Source organism: Argopecten irradians, chromosome 9 (genome assembly GCF_041381155.1).
Source record: "Argopecten irradians isolate NY chromosome 9, Ai_NY, whole genome shotgun sequence".
NCBI classification, from domain to species: domain Eukaryota; kingdom Metazoa; phylum Mollusca; class Bivalvia; order Pectinida; family Pectinidae; genus Argopecten; species Argopecten irradians.
In genome coordinates this window covers 14141971-14162754 of record NC_091142.1, presented here as the reverse complement: position 1 = coordinate 14162754, position 20784 = coordinate 14141971, and the positions used below count along the sequence as shown (strand labels likewise).

General features: G+C 32.4%; 2 protein-coding genes across 3 annotated transcripts; both read right to left on the bottom strand.

Annotated features, from left to right (window-relative positions):
• Nucleotides 1-1144: 1144 nt before the first annotated feature.
• Nucleotides 1145-5123, bottom strand: LOC138331567 (fatty acid-binding protein, heart-like). Its single transcript, XM_069279268.1, has 4 exons — nucleotides 4957-5123; nucleotides 3409-3578; nucleotides 2708-2839; nucleotides 1145-2186 (listed from the first exon to the last, which is right to left on the bottom strand). Exons 1-4 carry the CDS (start codon nucleotides 5057-5059, stop codon nucleotides 2133-2135), a joined length of 459 nt encoding a protein of 152 aa, XP_069135369.1. The 5' UTR covers nucleotides 5060-5123; the 3' UTR covers nucleotides 1145-2132.
• An 8817-nt stretch (nucleotides 5124-13940) lies between these two features.
• LOC138331566 (fatty acid-binding protein homolog 5-like) lies at nucleotides 13941-19254 on the bottom strand. Of its 2 annotated transcripts, XR_011209710.1 has the most exons (5): nucleotides 19127-19254; nucleotides 17126-17295; nucleotides 16059-16190; nucleotides 15412-15519; nucleotides 13941-14749 (listed from the first exon to the last, which is right to left on the bottom strand). XR_011209710.1 is itself a non-coding variant. In XM_069279267.1 (4 exons), exons 1-4 carry the CDS (start codon nucleotides 19236-19238, stop codon nucleotides 15466-15468), a joined length of 468 nt encoding a protein of 155 aa, XP_069135368.1. In that variant the 5' UTR covers nucleotides 19239-19254; the 3' UTR covers nucleotides 13941-15465. The 2 variants fall into 2 exon arrangements, 1 of the variants encoding a protein (XP_069135368.1); XM_069279267.1 differs by having other exon boundaries at nucleotides 13941-15519.
• Nucleotides 19255-20784: the final 1530 nt, after the last annotated feature.

Genomic DNA, 20784 nt, shown 5'->3' with positions numbered 1-20784 from the left:
AACAAAACATCCCCTAACTACCATCAGTCTAACCGGAGTAGGTCGCTGGAGAAAGCTACACTGAAGCAATGTTTGGATTTGTTACCCTAGTCATTTCTGGTCCATGGAAGAATTGTGTTCTTCAGTGATAACGTAGTCTTCCACAGACGCCAAGGTCAGCTTATCTTGTGTTGTGTTAGTTGTGCTATTCTGGTATGTTACTAAGACGATATCTGGACCAAATAGGAAGAACGGTACCTCCGTTTGTCGAAAGGTGGCATACGACGCTCGTATATCTAGTGATAATAACATGGATCTGGTGGCGTTTAGATATACATTGTGTATACTAGCCACCAGCTTTTCCCGATATAAATATTTGAAACCCGAAAAAGTGTCAGTCGTTTATTAATATTGCTAGAATGGGAAAGCATATTATTGCGTTTTTTCCAGAATGATAACATAGTTATTCGATTTCATTCGTGTGAAAAATCCATTTTTTCAAAAGATCATTTTCCACTTCGATTTAGTAATATCCCAGCATCCCTATTCAGCAATAGTTCTCATTGCCATACAAACTCATTCGTACCTGAAATTTCATAATGGACTGGTCTAGTCTTTGATTTAGAAGAGCCAAATGTGTCTTCAGGATTGAACGTGTTGAAAATGATCCAATACGTATGACGAAAAGTCTGAGATCTAGAGTAAACCACACAGTGGGCCAATATCAGGGACTCTCACTGGATTGATGTTTCCTTGTGGTGTACTTAGACGTTAAAATGTTTGTTATTAATTTTGAATTGCAATGTACATATATTGTACACACAAAATAGAAGAAGTAATCATATATTATGAATCTTATTATAATATTTGATTATAATCTTCGGAAGATTATGATTAGAAGTGATTTTAGGGATGAATGTTTAACTATTCTGAGTAAATAATCGGTTCTGTATTCGGTATTCAGAACAAGCTAGGGATTTTTATTTGTAAAAAAGGGATTTCGCATATCGTAATTTTGATCAGCATCATGACTTTTAAAATGGTCGGTTTAGCAAGTTACACCGAATTGCCAGAGATATCATTAATGATTTCCATAGTTTCACAGTATGATAACCAGCGTTCGTTTTTGAGCTCATACGATTTCTGAATAAATACAACACATACATTTTAAGAAAGATTTTATTTTTGTTTAAAAAAAGATAAACAAAACCGTGTCTATATTAGTAATTACTCTTGTAATACATAAATATACATGTATTGTACATACATGTAGATTGCTACCCTTATCACACAATGCATTTAGTTTATTGCATTTGCACGAAAACAATATTTTCCATTCTTGTCCATGATGGCGGATAAACGAACGAGACATATATGGTGAACATTCTAGATACTTAATGCAACTTAGGATATCGAATGTAGTCGATAGGCACCATCCCTTTTACAGCTAAAATGTACAACAAACATCTTATAATGCCTCTGTTTTAAAAGTTAAAAAAAAAACTGTGAGCATTTACATGTAACTATTTTAACAACCACTCAGACAAAACGAAAACACAAAACAAGAACAAGCTTACAAATAAACTGTATGCATTAATTATGAAAACTCGACTTTAAAAAAATACTTCATTTTGAATGATAAAACAAAAACAAAAGTAAAGAATACGCATTCCAAAAATATAATTCATAAAATAAAAATTATATGAAAATCTTTAAATAATCATGCATTGAAATATGCTATTGAAATATTTGAATAAACTATGTAAAATTCCAAAGAAATTATAAATTTCGTTTTAGAAATATAAAGTTGTGTTTGATATATTCGCACCAAGTGTATATTACTTATGTAGGAATATTAAGATAAGATTACATGTTTTCTGAAATAGCTACTGTCCCATTGCGCTATTTATCTACGTAGCTATTTACAAATGCATTAGTCTGCTTGCAGTCATTGAACTCATTGATAGATTAGTCTGGGCTAAATTGCCCATTAACTTCTGTGAAAGATAGGACTTTTGTGGCACAGGTACACACGTATATAATCATCTACTACGACATGTCCCTAGATCCTAGAGTCTGAGACAGTGGGAGCACACATGGATTCTGTCATCATTTCTGATTTTATCCTTGAAGTGCCATTTGCTCATCATCAGTTATGATTGTTTAGCGAAATACCTCGTCATCTCGGCTACCCCATTATTCACCGTCTGTAAACAGAACAACAATTATCACTTTTAAAGCAAACAATGAAAACAAGGAAAAGAAACAAATAAGTAAACAAATAAACAAACATAAAAAAATAACAAAATAAATTTAAAAAAAAACCCAGAAAATAAGTGAAAAAAAAAACGCCAAAGGAAAAACAAAAACAAAAAATAGATATAAATTTCATCTTAATCACAATGCAAATAAACATATGAAACATTGCTATAAACAGCTGCAGGTAACCTTCTTCATGTACTTGTTTATATTTTAGCAAACATTGAATGAAAAGAACTTTTAATGATAGTTTAATTGCTCTTAAAATTATTAATTATATTAACGGTATATTTGCAACTTTGTCTACTGATTCGTTGGGATATATCACAGTTTTAAATCATCTTAAGATATTTATAATCACATATAACCCTACTTCATATATGAGAAGGGAGGAAACCCAAACAAGACTTAATTGTTTAGCTGAATTAATATCACCACTATATATGTTATTTAAATGACCTTGACCTACCATAATCATCTCATCGGGCTTCCCACCAGTCCCCGGAATGATTTCCCTAGTAACTGTTGCCTCCTTCGCCTTGGAATTATTTCGTGGTCTGGTTTTAGTTACCATTTTACCGTTCTCAAATGTCACTACAGCCTGTGTAAGAGCAATAGGAGGTATACTAGTATATCATCAACATAGCAAAGCAAGTCTCTCAACTGTAATGTCTAATTCACATTTCAACAGGATTAAAAGTAAAAGTAACAAACATGTACTTACATATTTTAGAATTTTTAACTATTCGTAATGCTCATTTATGACAAATTTTGTACTCCAGTAAAGGAATTTTAAAGAAGATAATAAAACATAGAATCAGTGTTTAATATAGATAGCATATGAAAATATTGTGAACAAGTAATTTTAAGTGAATATTAAGTGAAAATTAACACTCGATTTTGATAAACATGACCAACAACAGACACTCGTTCGACAACCTCTATACAGTTGATTTTTTTTTCGCGGGATACCATTTTCGCGATTCTCGTGGCACTGCTATAGCAAAAATTACATGCGCGAAATATTGAGAAATGGTTGATTAATATATATATACCCATAAAGTCAGAACGGGAATATTTAAAACCGAGAAAATGATTTTCTCCGTTCTTAATTAAAATTGACAAAATTTTGCCTGCGAAATAAACCGGCTATACGGTCATTCTTCCCACCGTTATATCATTTCCAGAAGGATCTTTCTTGTCTGCTTCCTGATTTAGCTGGCATTCTTCCGTCGAGTTTTTGGGTCCGTTGGTAACCACCCGGATTGTGTTTCCGTCTACTGACACCTCTAACGTAACACTAGCTGTAGCGGCCATCTTCCGGGCCATAAAGTTGATATCTGGGAATTTATCAATTATCACATCATTTGATACAAAAACTTTCTTATATGAAAATACCGTATGGTGTTTTCTTAACTGATAATACATTTAAAAACTCATAAAATTTATATAGATGAGGTTACAATTCCAAGCAAATGAAAGTTTACGCATGGTAATGGAGAGAATTAATTTCACTATTTTTTCTATCTTGCACAGTGATAGCCAATTAATGCGCGGTGATTAGGACGACGGCGGGAAACAAAATACGACCCCGTTATGAAAATTAGCATTTAATTCATTTTATTTGAATTGTTCAGAATGTGATGATAAGTGTAGCATTAAAGTTGAACTAGTAACTGTTGCGATCCTACAAAATTATGAATTAAGTTTTAAAAATCCATCATCCTTCCAGAAAGGTAGTCAAAATATCAAAATATTACCAATTAATAAATACGCAATTTAAGACACATGAAAGAAAGTTTTAAAATTCATTGTATGTACCTTATTTTCTTTGAGAGTATTTTTTAGTCTTTTTAAGGCAGTTGTGTTATTGACATTAAATAGGTACCTTTCCATTACTTCACACATGACTGATCATGACCTCGAACTCGTTTATGGCAGCGCCACATGTGTACAACTAATGCACAGGACTAATTAGTGTCTTCCTTCACATTGGTAATTTTAGCTTGTAGTTTGATTTTCAACAACAACAGATAGTAGTGTACTACAATGTACATGTATGTTAATATCTAATACAGCAGAATAATACAGAAAAATGAAATCTTAAAACAAAAGACATTCACATACAAAGAACTCGAGTAGTCGAATTGGACATTACACAAACCAAGTTATAATTTTTAAAATGATATTTCAAACTTTGTTCATAATCTAAAACTCGGCAGGGATACAAATGAAGATCGAAGGAAATCAAACTATCCTAAAATAGATATTGAATTGATATTTATACAAATGAAGGTCGAAATCAAACTATCCTAAATAGATATTGAATTGATATTTAAAACATATTTCATAATATACAACGTTTTAAGGATACAAATGAAAGTCGAAACTAAACTCGTTTATGGCGGCGCCACCGCTAATGCACATGATTAATTAGTGTACATACCTTTAGTCAATATATAGGACATCACATCGTTTCGATAATTATATGTTTTGCCTATAACTTCCATAATTTCTAAAAATATATTTTTGTAATTTACTTATATAGTGATTAGCTAGGTATCTAAACAACAAACGTCTGTGTGTATTTCTATTCATATCTAATTATTAGACATACATAAAATATATATAAAAAATAAATTTAATTAACAAGTAATTACAAGCTAATCTTTGATTATGTTTAAAAACAAACAAAAAAATAATAAAAAAACATTATACCTATGGATTTCAGGTAATCGTCCAGTCCCTCGCTCTTTGTAAGCTTCCATTTGCCAGTAAATTTCGATTTGATCGTCTCCATGTCAGCGGATACGTTGGCCATCTTTCTATGTCAATGTTGTGTACCTGAATGGTGAGTGAATGAGTACCAGAGGCTTTATAGTGACACAATGAAAGGGTTTATTATTACGCTTATTTATAGCATCAGTGTGGGGTCAGAATTTAGGTCGTTTGACGTGGTAACTATGTTGTATTACTCACGTAAAAGGTTAAAATATGGGACTGCGTTTGTGTTCTTTGCCTGTAGGTCTTGGTATGGGTACATCATCTCAAAATGTGACGGATTTCCTTTATGTTTACCTAAATATGTTTTGTTTTTGGTACCGAAAGTCATATGATGTTTTAGAGAATCGAGATCGATCACGTTATGCATTACATACTTTTTTTGCGGGATGCAATTAATTATTTTTAATGCAGCATTTTTGTTTAAACGTAAAATTAGAAGCTCAGACATTTCAATGTAGTAATGGTGTAAAGTAAGTAACTTTTGTAACTGAGGAAAAACACAAAATCGTCTGCTTCTTTTTTGATAATGAAAAAATACGATTTGTCAGTGGTGGAGCATTTTTAATTAACGGGCAATTATAAAGGCATTCTTAAGTATCTAACAGTTCAATAAAGAGAATTTTTAATAACTCGTTCAGGATAACTTTTTAATCTCTATATTGTTTTTTGTAATGAACAACAAAAGACAATCACCTTGGTTACAATTAATATGCACTTATACCATAAACTACTATGTAAATATTATGCATGAATCGGGCATTACTAACTAGGTCAGACCATGTTTCATGAATATCAATTTGCTCCAATGAAACACCCACGCCATTCGTAGTATTTACAAGGGTCATTATCTAGGACGTCGGATACGGCAAGTTAGACAGACACATTGTATGGTGAAACGTTATTATCTTTCTAAATTGATTTTCACACTGGATGGGTGGATATGATAACATTGGTTTTTTTTGTGTCTTTGATTTATATGCTGTATACTATCAGTTTCTCTAGAACTAAAGTTCATAAAAATAAAAAAAATCATTTTATGATCAAGATTTGATTAAAAAGAGGAATATTAGTCAATAACGTTTTATTGGCCAGTTTCATCAACGTTCCGTAACTTTAAAGAAAGTCATAAGTTTCTAGTGTCTATAATAAAACTTATTATATTGTGAGTCCAATTGAAATGATCATTCACGACTTTAATGGTGTGATGTATCTATGTATTGATATCATTACATGTATGTCCAACCAAACCGCCACAAGTAAGTGTCTATAGTTCATATTGGTTTTTGTAATAATCTTATAAATAACTTATTTAAATAAAACAATTTGTCGATCACTTTGTCAATAAATATATAAAGTGTATTTTATGATGCCTGAAACTCATTGATTTCACATTCCATACATTGTGATTTGAGCATAAAGTGATTTAAAAGTTAAAATGTTATCATCGGTAGAGTAAAAGTTATCTTGGAATTACCCTTGGCATAAATGTGCATGTAGAAGATCTATGGTGTCAAAACACTTTCACGGAGAACACAAATGTTGCTACATGCACATTTCTTTACTTTAGAAGTGCTATTGCAAAGTACCTGGTGCTATTGATCAGTCTTAATAGTGACATTGTGAAAGGGCTCAGTGTGGGGTCAGAAATTAGGTCGTTCATTGTGCGTGGTAACTTTTTAGTACTAGTAAGGCAAAAGGTTAATACATAGTAATGTTTAAGTTCTGTTGTCTTTTTTAGGTCACCTGAGACGTAGTTTATATAGTGAAAACACATTTTGGAGCATTATTTGGTCATTTTTAATAGGAAATTAGTCAAATGTTTTTCAGAATTATACCTATGAGATGGCCGTTAAATTCTATTTACAAATTTTCCGTGTCTGACCCCAAGGTCCTTAGGTGCGGGGCCAAAAGGGGTCAAATAGGCTAAAACTTTAAAAAAAATCTTATTCTGAAATTCTGGAACTGGTAGACTCAAATACTCTACATAGATGGAAATGTTTAAGGTCCTTTACAAAAATTTTGAATTATATGACCCTGGGGTATCATGTTTCCCCCTGGAGAGGGGGTCAAGTTTATTATAGTTTAGATAGGAAAAACACATTTATGAATGTTATTTGCTTAATTATCATAGGAAATTAGTCCAACTGGGTATAGAATTATTATCCTGAGATAGCATTGTATCGTCATATCCATTTTTGTCCTAGCCGACCCTTAGGGGCCTTAGGCGCGGGGCCAAAAGGGGTCAAATTAGCTAACTTTCAAAATCCTTCTTCTTAATTCACAGTTTCGATAGAATCAAATACTCTTTATAGATTGAAATGTCTTAAGGCCCTTACAAAGCGTATGAATTTCATGGCCCAGGGATATTAAAGTTTCCCCTGGAGAGAGAGTCAAATTTACTATAGTTTATACAGGAAAACGCATTTATGAACATTATTTGCTTAGTTTTAATAGGAAATGAGTCAAACTGGGTTATTATTAGCCTGAAGTAGCATTTTAACACCATATCCATATTGGTCCTATCTGACCCCAGTGATCAAAATGGCTAAAATTTCAAAAACATATTCTGAATTCGCAGATTTGATTGAACCAAATAATCTTCATAAATTAAAAAGTGAAATTTAAAAATCATTGACTGACTTCTAGTTTGGTTTTGTTGTCTCACGCCGGCAATACAGCTTTTACACGCCATTTAATGAACTATGATAAGACATATGGCAAAAGAATTAACAACAAAAGAAAAAACTCCCTGCTTGCAGTCAATATGGATGTATACTAGATAATAGTATGAAAATGTTATGCATGAATCAACCTAGAACACGTTTTATGGATATCAATTTACTCCAATGAAATACGCCTACGTCGTTGACATCGTTGTGTTTAGGTCATTATCTAGGACGTCGGGTATGGCAAGGTTGATTTCAAGTTATCAGACAGAGACATATTATGTCAAAATGTTAAATTTCTGTCTAACAACAAAAGACAAACTCCCTGGTTGCAGTCAATATGCATGTATACTAAATAATAGTATGTAAATGTTATGCATGAATCAACCTAGGACACGTTTTATGGATATCAATTTGCTCCAATTTAATAAAATACGCCTACGCCATTCACATCGTTGTGTTTGGGTCATTATCTAGGACGTTGGGTATAGCAAGTTATCGAACAGAGACTCACTATGTCAAAATTTTTCCTTTCTAAATGTGAGTTCATTGATTTACACATTGGATGTGTAGATATGATAACATTAATCCTTTTAGCTTTGTTTATATATATACTATCGATTGCTCAAGAGCTCAAATAAATTTAAGACCGATATTTTATTAACTGAAATAATGTACGCAAATATAATAATAGTGCGTAGTTTCATCATTTCTTAACTTTAGGTATTCCTTAACTTTATAGTGTACACAAGAAAGCATCATATATAAGAAAAGTTCCTTAACTTAAGATTGTTTCTTAATTTCTGTAATGTTTTCTAGGGGAAATTTTTAGTTATGAAAACCTTAATGGGAAGGACCATTAGTGGAACTGGGCCAAGATCGTTTGTAGTTAATATCATTTTTGTAATTAATATATCAATAACTGATACATAAAACACTTTGCCTATCAATATATCGTCTATAGATAAGGCAAGTGTTTCTGATGCCTCAAACTCGCTTATTTAACTTTTCAAACTAAAATCAAAACGATACGGATGACATACATTATACAATCATATATATTTTGTAATGCAGTGAAATGAGTACGCATGGATAAACTATGAAGCCAATGTATGATCTATAATTTCATTCACATTTTTACAGCAATACTTAGTAATTATTGTAAGTGACGTCTTCAGATATGTTATATAAAGCATTTAAAAAATAACTGTCTATTACAGTGAATAAGTTATTTTGTTTTGTTGTAAACTTTTATAAATCAATACATTATTGTCCGTGATTTTCACAGTTTAATGCATCAAAACTTATGGTTTTTAATGATAGATGAAGAAAAAAAAACTTGTCAAGTTGTTCGCACAGTTGTGGGACATAAAACTTTAAATCGCTAAACGACCGAATTTATGATCTTTGACCGACCCTATAAATAGATGTAATCGAAAGCATTTCATGACGTCCCATTGTGAGACATACTGCAGCATTTTACATAGGAAGACTTTAATATATCATGATTTTTGGCGGTACTACCAAAATTCAATTTTGGGGTCTTATATGACTTTGTAAAATAAAAACCTATATATTTTTCTATAACTGGTATAATACTACATCAATGAAATTCTTTTGAAAGTAAGGGATGAAACTCCGATATATCACTCCAAGAACCTTCCATGTTATAATTATATTATATATATTTGACATCCAGTGGGGTATGAAATGCACCCAGATAAGATGTGTCGTGTGAATAATGATGCAGATTTTGTTCTGCGTCTTTGTTTGTGTTAAAATGAATTAAACAAACCAAAGGAATTCTGGCTTTGTAATTTTAATGTTTTTAAAGACCTAAATTACACAAATGGTGAGTCTAAAACATCAATTTTATTTCAATTAGAGCAAACAATCAAAGTACTGAAAGTACTAAATGGCTCGGTCTCGATATTAGGAGGAATATATTTCTAAGGTCAATACTACTGTAGTTTTGTACAATAAGAAATAAATTTGGCTGGTGTTCCTTCCAGTTTGGACTTTTGAGGATTCCTTGGACACCAAGGTGTAAAATAAGAGACACATACTAAAATCTTGGAAGCCCATTCTAATATTTCCTATGATGTTATATGTCAAATGATTTTATAACACCTTTAGCATTTTCCTTGTTAATTTGATGTTAATGAAAATATCCATTCTTAATGACTATTGTCATCAAGTTCCTGGGACCACAGTATCAGTTAACATGTATTGTTTTGCAGCAGAGAAAGACAAGGGGCATACTTTTCTATGCCAAAATGTCTTAAATATAGAATATGTCTGTCCTCTAGAAGACTTATCAATATCACCATGTGATTTTTGAATAAATTGGTCAATTGGTATACTTTTAACAATTTTGTAATTATTCTTTTGTAAAACAGCAAGTTGATTGATATACATTGTATCCGAACTTCAATTCAAACCGGATAACTTGTTAGCTCACCATAGACCATGAAATTGTTTGTACACTTTCTTAACTTCAGGATCGTTTTACAAAATTACAAATGAATTTTTCTACAACATTTTTTATTTTCAAATCCCCATACCTCTGATGAGTAAAATAAAACTGTCATTACAAGTGAATCAAATATTTTCAGTTTAAAATGAACAGGAAGAGATACATTCCTTTATTTCTTATAAACAGCAAACACCGATTTAATTGTTTGTTCAGCAGGTTTTTCCCCTTTATTTAAAAACGCTACCACTAACATTATTGTCTGTACCTAGATATGTAAACAATTCTTATAAATCTAATTTTGTATTCCATAACATCAACTGGTGTTGTGGTACCGATTTACGTCTTGAGAATATCACAATTTTTATCTTTCTGATATTAAGTTCTAATTTCCATGTTATGCAATATTGTTAAAATTCATGTAACACTTGTTGTAGACCATCAGATATTTCTGATATCATAACAGTGTTATTGGCAAATAGTATGATAAAAAGTTTGGGATACATTCCAATATCATATACCGTAAAAACTGGTTTAATTTTGCGCAGGTAATTTTTAGGGCTGAAAATGCTCAAAAAATCTACTATCAGTATATTTTGCGCATCAACAAAATGGGGAAAAACAATGTCCAGGGAGTCCCAAAACCGATGTATGAAGGTGACAATTTCAATGCAAAATATTCCCCATAAATGCTTGACAACTTGCACAAAAAGTGTTGTATTTAGAAGAAATAACATATGAAAACCGCATTGTGTTTGTTTTCTTTTAGGTCACCGTAACCTGAAACTGAAATATCTAGCAGATGTCCAAAACATTGGCGGTCTGGTCCGCCGTACTCCTTGCACATGTCAATTTTTTGAGATATTACACATGAATAGTAATCAGGAATATTTGAAAAGAGTAGAATATATTTACTTAAATTGGCACAATAAGTAATTAGTGTGTTTGAGATCATTAACAATCAACAGCAATCAGCTAGCGGATACGTAGTTTAGCTTGCAACAATCACAGTGTGCATAATTTGTCAAGATTTGTAAGACAAAATATTCTTTTCCACCAGGTAAGATTCTAAGTCATAAAGGTAGATTGAAAAAAGGAAGGGAGATAAAATAACCAGATAAATATTTGTTGCGGGATCAGACTGGGTTGATTATCGGCGATCAGGTAGCTCAGTCAGAAGAGCTACATTTTCTTCTCTCCTGTTACAAAATTGGCACCCAACTAAATAACCAACGGTTGTGGTGTTTGAAAGGGTCTCGTATGTATTCAAAAAAAGAGGGAGGAGTGTAGCGGGACTGGACTGGGTCGATTATCGATGACCAGGTAGTTCAGTCGGTAGAGCTGTGACTAGAGCACTCAGCTAGTGTTCGGAGAGTCCCGGGATCGAATCCCGGTCTTGCCGCTACATTTTCTCCTCTCCTGTTACATATGGTACCATGCATGTAGATATTCAAGGTAAATCAATAATGTTCGCTGATCTTGCAGAATTGCCTTACAGTGTTATAATGAATGCAGTAAATGTATGTTTCATTGGTGTGATTGATTTAAAGGCAGTTCATGTGGTGACCAAAAAAAAGGTAAAATCAATACTTTCAGAGTGATCAGGGAACATTGATAGTCAAGGCGGGGAAAACATAAGACGACCTGTGTTATACAAATAATGTTTAATTGATTTTCATTAAATTGTCTCGAAGGTGATGACGAGTGTGTTATGAACGATAAGCTTAATATGTTTTTGACAAAAAGTATCAACAGCTAATGTCATATTGTGTTTTAAATTTAAATAATCTTTTATTTATTCATTTCATTTCAAGCATGTACATGTCATAGAATATTAACAAATATCAGGTATATGCTTAAATCATATTACAGTTAAATTCAGAATTAGGAATTTGAAGATGATGATAGTAATTATTTTCGGATTGAAAATCATTACAATATTAAGCTTCCACAGTTGAAAATTACTTCTTTTTGTTCACACAATTCTTCTCCTAGGCTGTTTACAGTTGAAATGATACATGCATGCTGACATTCTGTAAAACATAAGGAAACAATAAATGTATTAACAGAGTAATTACTGAAAAGGCTAATATCATATAATTAAACATTTTAATCATAAATAGCAATACCAGCATAGAGGAAATATTATTGAAGTTTAATTCCCGCTGTTCTTCAGTCCTCCTGTTCTTACATGTAAGAGTTTTGTCCTTCATAAATTGATTGTAATATACAGTCTATAGCAGTTGTTATATAATGTGCACAAAGAAGTATAAATACACACGTATGCATGGGTACAGTGGTAAATTAATAAGTTATACAGAAAATGATGGTGCGCAAAGTCTATTTTGTTGAGTAAAAAGTTAAAAAAAACTAACATTGTTCACACCCTAAGATGTAATCGCACTAAAAACAGTGATCATGTGGGCATTTGTAAGACTGTGCCAGGTGGTAGAGATTAGTTCCGCTCGAGTGATCACACAATGCAAGTGAGAGTCGGGAATATGTTTATGTAAGTTTTAATTGCTAATCTCTGATGCTTGTTGGTAAAATATAACTCAGGATAATTGCTAAACAATTAACAGTTTTCTCTACATTTGTTACAGATTGAAACAGCTTTTTAAGTGCCGTTTTACGGAAGAATTATGAAGAAGAAATCGGCATTTTCGTCGATCTAGTAGTCCAAAAAATATCACTTCGAGTTATATGAACATTCCACATATGATTTATGTCATTCGGCCAAAAATTTATACTTCGTATTACCTAGTTTAATGAATATGCTGTATGTAACTAAAATGTTTTAAAAGTATGGTTTAGTGGTAATCTCTGAACGTGCTTTAGTATATAGATATAATCTGATATTTATACATGTGCTTATAAAATTATCGATAATAATGGATGTGGTAAACATTCATACCTTATTAACTGCCGTTAGTTTAAAGATTACGCCACCTTGGACATTTACAAAATGTTCACCGTCTGTCACGTGCTATTTTATCGGTAGTCCAAGTTTGTCCAAAATTTTGTTAGAGTTGTCTTTCTTCCATTGTGGATTTACACGTACATGTGGCATAACGCAGCCGTGATAAACAAATCTCCATATCGTCCTGAAATATATTTGCTCCCGAACTAATGTGATTCAAAGTGCAAAAATCATTATTGTAACAATTTTAATGTTTGAGGTGAAATATAGATTTCATTTTTTCCGTTGCGGGATAATTGTCACTAGTAGGGACTAAACGCGTGGGGCGAAGCGAAGCATTTTCGGGACGAAACGTCTTCATGTATTGAAAACAACATTTTCAGGACGAAAAGTCTAGATACATTGTACACAATTTAAGTGAAAATTTTCCAATCTAAGATCATTTGGACGATGTATATGGTAAGGATATGAAAGCAGTTATCTACTATTCCTATTTCAACATTACAGATACGCTTATTTCAGTATCTTTCATACTCAAAATTTGCTATTTAAAATTCCCGGTAAAATCAAAGTTGTTGAATACACTGCCGCTAGGAGCGCTAGTATCTGCGAGCAAGTTCTTAGCCAATCATATTGAGGAAATTGACTGTGAGAGAATTTTGCAACCACGATCACAATGGCGAGGTAACCCTCGCCAAAAACTACCCGTCAAAGGACGAGAAGGTATTTATCAAGGATTGTTCTAGGTGCACTGTATATACCATTTTTTATCTATGTTTTAAATGCGATATTGTTAACAATGATGAAATATTTATGAAACGCCTCATCCTTCTAAAAAGAAAACAAATTGATAACCACAAACCCTGTAAACATTTATTATGCAAATTCGTGTAAAATTTAACGTGAAAAAGGTAAATGTCCCACCCATTAAATACGCAAAATGAGTAATCATCCTAAGCGGTTTAAAAGTTAAATCTCTTTCAAGTAACTTAAGCAGATGGAGCGGAAGCTACTTAAAGTTCCAGGGATATCCATTACATTCTGTTGTAAACATTGCATCTTATATTCACACATAAAATAATTTTACTTTGTATCACAAATTTTAAACACATTATTTTTTTCAATGTAAATTATCTTGTAAAATTGTTGAGTGAATTTACGACCCAAAGTTTTTCCTTTGAAAAATTACTAAATACTTATGCATTATGATAAGATATTCAGTTCAATTTGCAGAAAGAATAGAACCAAAATGCGGGTCACAAATTCACAGAGCAATTTTAAATTGACAGGATAATTTGATTTGAAAAATAATGTATTTTTACAACACGTTACAAAGCAGTAGGTAACATTAAAGGTGATTATGATGTACATACGTAACAATACAAAATGTATTAGATGTATATTAAACAGATATATAAACATATCTAAATATATCTGTTTTAAAATATCCTTCAATGCAAAGATTGCAACCATGTAAAGGAACATAAAGCAATATAACAACAAAATAACAATAGATAAAATACGCTTCCATTAAAACCAATGATATGCTGTTGCTGTTTCAATACAGCATTCTGATCTGTCAGTTACTTCCCTTAGTTTATATCTCTGTCAGACTGACGGAGGGAAATGAAGGGAAGTAACTCTGGTAGACCGGAATGTAATACAGAGGTATTTCATTGTCTCTTCCATAAGATACAATGTACGTGTCCAATAATGAGCTACTTGATTGTACGATGTTTGAGTATCGATATCAACTGAGTACAATTATGACACAAAATTTAAATATGATATTCATATCATAATATCATCTTCCTTCTTCACTTGTGTTTCCAGAGTATTCTCTGAGTATCAATAGATATAACTCTTTTGTTGCATTTGTTCGTTACGATGATGATGATAACAATCTTGTTGCAGAACGTTCTTCTATAATCGAATCAAAAGTAGACCTGTAATCTCGCTCCACTAGGTCTAAGACGATATATAGTGTATCGTAGTGCATCGTACTGGAGCGGGAATTACAAGTCTAATCTCAATCGGATTGATTACACAGAAGATCTAAAGTGGGGTATCTCGCTACAAAATATAGGTCAGGCATGTCAAAATTTATATATATTTCTATCAATTAAACACTACGATCTGCATTAATTGATAATGCCTTTTCTAAACTATAACATCTAAATTGCACTCTCAATGAAACATGCGACAGACAGAGTCTCATTTGAGGTATCATGGGGGCATATGTCGATTCTTACCCACCACAGGCAATTATTCCTTGTTGGTTTCTAATTTCAAAGATCAATATTTCAGGGTCATATCCTATTGCTTCTTAGTTTAATTTTAACCACTGCCATTCTTGCCAGAGCAGGAGACTGGTATGCCAGAGATCAATTTTGTTTGACGAACGTTCTCTTCATTACCACTGTCTCTGCTGTCACTGTCTGCGTAACAAAACAAAAACATATTTTATCATAGTTTTTCTGTTGTAATATGTTTGTAATGCTATTACGTTTATGTAAATTTAACAAGCTATTTGAAATTTTAAAACATGACAGTTTCACACAATTTAAACATGACAAATTCACACATTTGTTGTTCTCCATTGCATTATTGAGTGTCACTTTACTATTTCCATGTGAAAGAGAAATCGTGATACTGTTGAAATTTTAAAACATAACAGTTTCAAAGAATTGTTGTATTGATGAGTGTTTGTTTTAATTGCCGTGTGAAAGAGTGAGACAAATAAACAATCAATAGAAGTGTTCATATTATTTTTCAAAGCAGTGTCAATACATCATCATCTGCATATTTTTACATTTTTATCATTTCCGTCTAAAGGTTATACTTTTATCTTCCAAAGTACAGCAAAGTCGTAAAATGTTATTTTTAGAATATATTATCGTTTAGTTACGAGTAAGTAATGAAGTACAGAACAGATTTCTAATGGTCGGACAAACTTGACCTAATGACCTTGACCTACCATTAACAATTCGTCAGGCTTCCCATCAGCCCCCGGAATTATCTCCCTGGTAACTGTCGTCTTCTTTGCCTTTGAATTATTTCGTGGTTCGGATTTTGTTACCAGCTTACCGTCTTCAAATGTTACTGTAGCCTGTATATTAAAAGACAATGCTATAGCAATGACCGTTTTATTAGTGGAAAGTTTTTCATCAATTAATATCATGTCATATCATTCTTTACAAAATTCTAAGATGAGGTTAAAACACACAAGATTTCTTATTTAAAGGCCCACTACCTTTCCAGAGCAAACCATAAATGTTTCTTAAAAACATTAATAACACCAGAAAATATATACCGATGGCCTAAGCTAAGGTTACAACACCAAACATATGCACGATTTCCTGCGTAATATATGATAACAGTGGAAAGACATTTCGCTGTTTTGCCGTCTGGCGCAGTGATAGTCAACTACCGTGCGGTATTTAGTATGACGGCGGTAAAACATAAGACGACCCGCGTTACGAAAATTAACATTTTATTTATTTTCATCAAGTTGTTCAGATGGTGATGATACATGTAGTATTAACGGTAAGTTAATAACTTTTGCGACTCTACAAAATTATCGATCTCGTTTTACATTCCCATTTTAAAAATTAAAAGCCGTTCCGGAAAGGTAGTGGCCCTTTAATTATATAATCTTTGTAAACATTCTTTATACATATACATTGTATTTATATCAGTTATGCTAGATTTTCTCTATGGAAATCAATAGTAAAATACAATTTTATATTGTTTTAAAATTGATTATAAGTATAGTATTTGCGGTATCGAAATCTTAATCTCTTTAGGGATCCTAAGATCACCAAGCTCTTTTTACATTTTACATTTATGAATTCAAAAGCTGTTTTGACTTGGGTAGTGTTATATGCTAACATACATGGAGCAGAGCGGAACATGTGCTAGCAAACATGGTGAATTGTTCACAGACCTGATATTACTCTACATGCGTAGGTATTACTGCATACGAGTAAAAATGGTGCGTTAAACGAACCAACATAAAATTACTTTTGACAACATCAAACTCACTGTCAACTCATTCCCTACAGGGTCTTTGTCATCCAGTGTTTCATGCAGACGGAAGCTGTCGTCCGAGGTTCTAGGTCCCTTGGTGATTAGACGGACCTTGTCCCCTTCTATTGATATCTCTACGGTACAGCCTGCCGCCCCGGCAGCCTTTCTCATTATAAAGTTTAAACCTGGAAGGGATAGAAATAATACTTTCGTGAATCATTGAGATGTGACAATGAGATAGCAAGAATGACATGGAAAAGAGAGGTTCCACAGTAAGTAGCCGTGTTTATTAACATCGAGTTACTTTTGATTTCAAATTTTGAAGAAACATGGGCTTCAAGAAATTCGGTAATCAACTAGGCATGACGAGATATTAGAAGAACTTCATAAACAACAGTCACAATTTGATAATTAAGAATGAAAATAAATTGAACTGTCTGTAGATGTAAAGACGTGTGAGCGTGAGGCTGAGTGTGTGTATGTGTGTTTATTTTGTATATATGTGTATTCTATATCTGTGCCATCTTAATATATGTTAAAAAAAAATTGAAAAAATAAAACAATTATAAAAAAATAAACAACAGTCACTCGTTTGCGAACTTGTTTTTAATTAATGAAAGCGTTGTTTAATTTTAATGCAAACTTATTGTTTTCTCTGACGAATATTCATTTCGGATATAATTATTTATCATCAATTCGCTACAATACTTTGTACTTTTAAAAGTTTTTGAAACTTCTCCGAGACTCTTGACATTGCATTGAGTGCAAGAGAATTAATTTTTCTTACCCTGGACAAGGATACCTGCGATTGTTATTACCGAACGGTGTGATTTTATCACACCTTAGGGTAAAGACAAGATACACGAGATCTTTGCACGTTCTCAACAATTGCATGACGTTGCGACAAAAGTATCGTGACGTAGCGGTAACAGTAGCATGACGCCACGATAACAATTTAATGACGTCACAGAATGGCATCGAGGACAGGCAGCGTTATCCTTTAATTGCGTTGTTGGTAAGCCATTGTTGCAAACACAATGTGGTGCACAGGGTTAAAGAAAAAATGATTTACCCACTTCGGGTTCATTCCAAAGAGGATAATGACCACAATGAGGATAAAGGATCCTATCAGTCTGCAGCTGGTGAGAGGACAGAGTACACAGCTGTAAAACTGATATCTTAATGTTATAGTGGCTGGGGGTATGTTGAAAGATCACATCAACATCAATGGAAATCATCTATTAACTTCTCAATTGCTACATTTTCATTTCGGCAGATGGTCTATATAGGTAATACTTGCTATCTTGTCCCATTGACATTTTGTCAATAAAACTGTTTGAAAATGAAATGTTACATTTTCAACGTTTCATGTTAAAAGGTTTAACAGAAAGTTGAACCGAGTAACTCGAAACTTGAGTAACCTGAATTCTAAACAAAAACAAAAATAGAAACATTTGATTTAGAACAAAACTATTGAAAAGACATTACTTTAGACTTTTATTCCATACATTTATCAAAGAAATATGGAAATACAATATTGCATACATAATTACAGAGCTTAATATCTAGTACATAGAAGTTTTGCTTTCTAAGAAAGAAGGAATAAAAAATAAATCAATAAATGCATAATATCGTTCATTTTAATATTCATTCAAAAAGTAGAAAACGTATTTCTTGTGTGTCGCATTAGAGAAGCAATATAAAAAAACAATAAAAACATTTTACATTTTTCAGATATTAGCAACTTTTGTCTGACAAAAAGAACTATGTGACAGGGGCGTGTCCGGCCGGTTAACATTTTGCATATATGCATTCATCAGCTTAATACACATATATGTTGGCCGACCGGGTTATTCATAGTATTAACCGGTATATATACTGAGCGCGATTCGGGATAATCGATAGCTATAAATAGAATCATATGTTCAAGTGAAGTCAAAAATTGTGACACAAAAGCGAAAGTTGACCGAACTTATCGACCATATTTTGTTTGTATCGACCTTGATTACCACATACCTATTAACTTGAGATAATCATCCAGGTTTTCGTTCTTTGTAAGCTTCCATTTACCGCTGAATTTCTTATCGATCGCCTCTAAGTCAGCCGCTACGTCCCCTCGTTCAGCCATCTTGTTTACCTGTGAATGGATGTTGATAATTCAGTGAGGCCCAAAGGGGGTAATCGCTCTGCGTAATGCGGGTACGAATATGGTAATAGCCGAAATGTGCCAAAATATAGCAAAACAGCGTATTGATTCACATTTCATGCAACTCTGTCAGGTAAACAGTATACCCGGTATACAGCAGACGAAACAAATACTGGTATATACCGATTTAAGGATTCAATCTTTGAATTTAATCTGATCAGTATAGTTTTGAATTAAAAGAGTGATTGAAATCAGGGCATTGCGGCATTAAATAAGACACAGTCTTTTAATCGTTTGTAAATCGGCATATACAGAATATATGAAGACATTAATATTATAAGCTTACAATTTATAAGGTAAAAATTATATAATTAATGCATTGATGCAATTGTAACTACTGTCATGTACGTTATAATTCAAGGCGCACTACATCTTTGATATGTAATATTTTTATTTTAAAACTTGTAAAACCCTTAAATTCCTATTTTTTCAAAGTCAGATTAAATAAAAAAGAAATTTGATAACTATATGCATTAATAGTTTTACGTAACGAGTAAGTAATTATTCAAGTAATTGAAAACGATATACTATGTAATGAAGTAAGCTCTCAAAATCATTTAATAGTCATGGGAGATGATATATGATGTGATACTTTGAAAGATTTTTTAGCAAACTGCCCAAATTCATTTTTAGCTCTATTTTACTTTGTAAAATAAAAACCTATGCATGGTAAATACTTTAATTCTCTAGAGGTTGGTAACGTTTTGTGGTAAGTAACATATTAAAAGCTCTTTTTGATTGATGAGTATGAAAATTAAGGCACATAACTTAAAGAATTAAGATAGATTTGAGAGAAAAAACCAATAGATTTTTGTTTCTTTTATTAACCCATACAGGAAAAATATTTTTACAAATAGGTTTATTATCACTCACAATAGGAATTCTTTAAATATCTACCAAAACAATTTGTAAAACGGATACTTTTTTACAGAAATCCTGAATAAGCCCTTACATTATTTCCAATTAATTCCATGGTGTAACATTTAAGATATGCATATTTTGTTTTTAATTATATATTTTATTTATATGTAACTACTTAGTATTTCGAACGATGGGCATAGCACCCAAAGCGCTCGACATGTAATTTGAGCGTTCGAGATACTTCAAATAGAAAATAAACCTAAATGTACCACCGTAGAAATCTGATGAAGACGATAGCGCCGAAATGAACCACTGATTCGCATTTCATACAACTCTATCTGGTAAACATTATAGCATGCGAAACAAACATATACCGAGTTAAAGTATTATTTATACATGAAAAAACCGTCGGTGTCTAATTCATTGAACTATATCTGATCAGTCTTATTGAATTCAAAAGGAGTTAATGAAATCAGGTTACAGCGACATCAAATACGACACGGTCTTTGAGTCGTTCCTTGTAAACCCGGTTTAATTATCTTAATCTTAGAATGAATATACGTACCCGGCCTACTATAACTTTCGGCTGGGTACGAAATGGTCCCTA

Coding starts and splice junctions, on each gene's coding strand:
- LOC138331567 (XM_069279268.1), bottom strand. CDS start 5,059: ATGGCCAACGTATCCGCTGACATGGAGACGATCAAATCGAAATTTACT. Junction 3,579..4,956: donor CGATTACCTGAAATCCATAG/GTATAATGTTTT, acceptor ATAAATTCCCAG/ATATCAACTTTATGGCCCGG. Junction 2,187..2,707: donor AGCCCGATGAGATGATTATG/GTAGGTCAAGGT, acceptor TTCTGTTTACAG/ACGGTGAATAATGGGGTAGC.
- LOC138331566 (XM_069279267.1), bottom strand. CDS start 19,238: ATGGCTGAACGAGGGGACGTAGCGGCTGACTTAGAGGCGATCGATAAG. Junction 17,296..19,126: donor TGATTATCTCAAGTTAATAG/GTATGTGGTAAT, acceptor TATCCCTTCCAG/GTTTAAACTTTATAATGAGA. Junction 16,191..17,125: donor CTGTAGGGAATGAGTTGACA/GTGAGTTTGATG, acceptor TTTAATATACAG/GCTACAGTAACATTTGAAGA.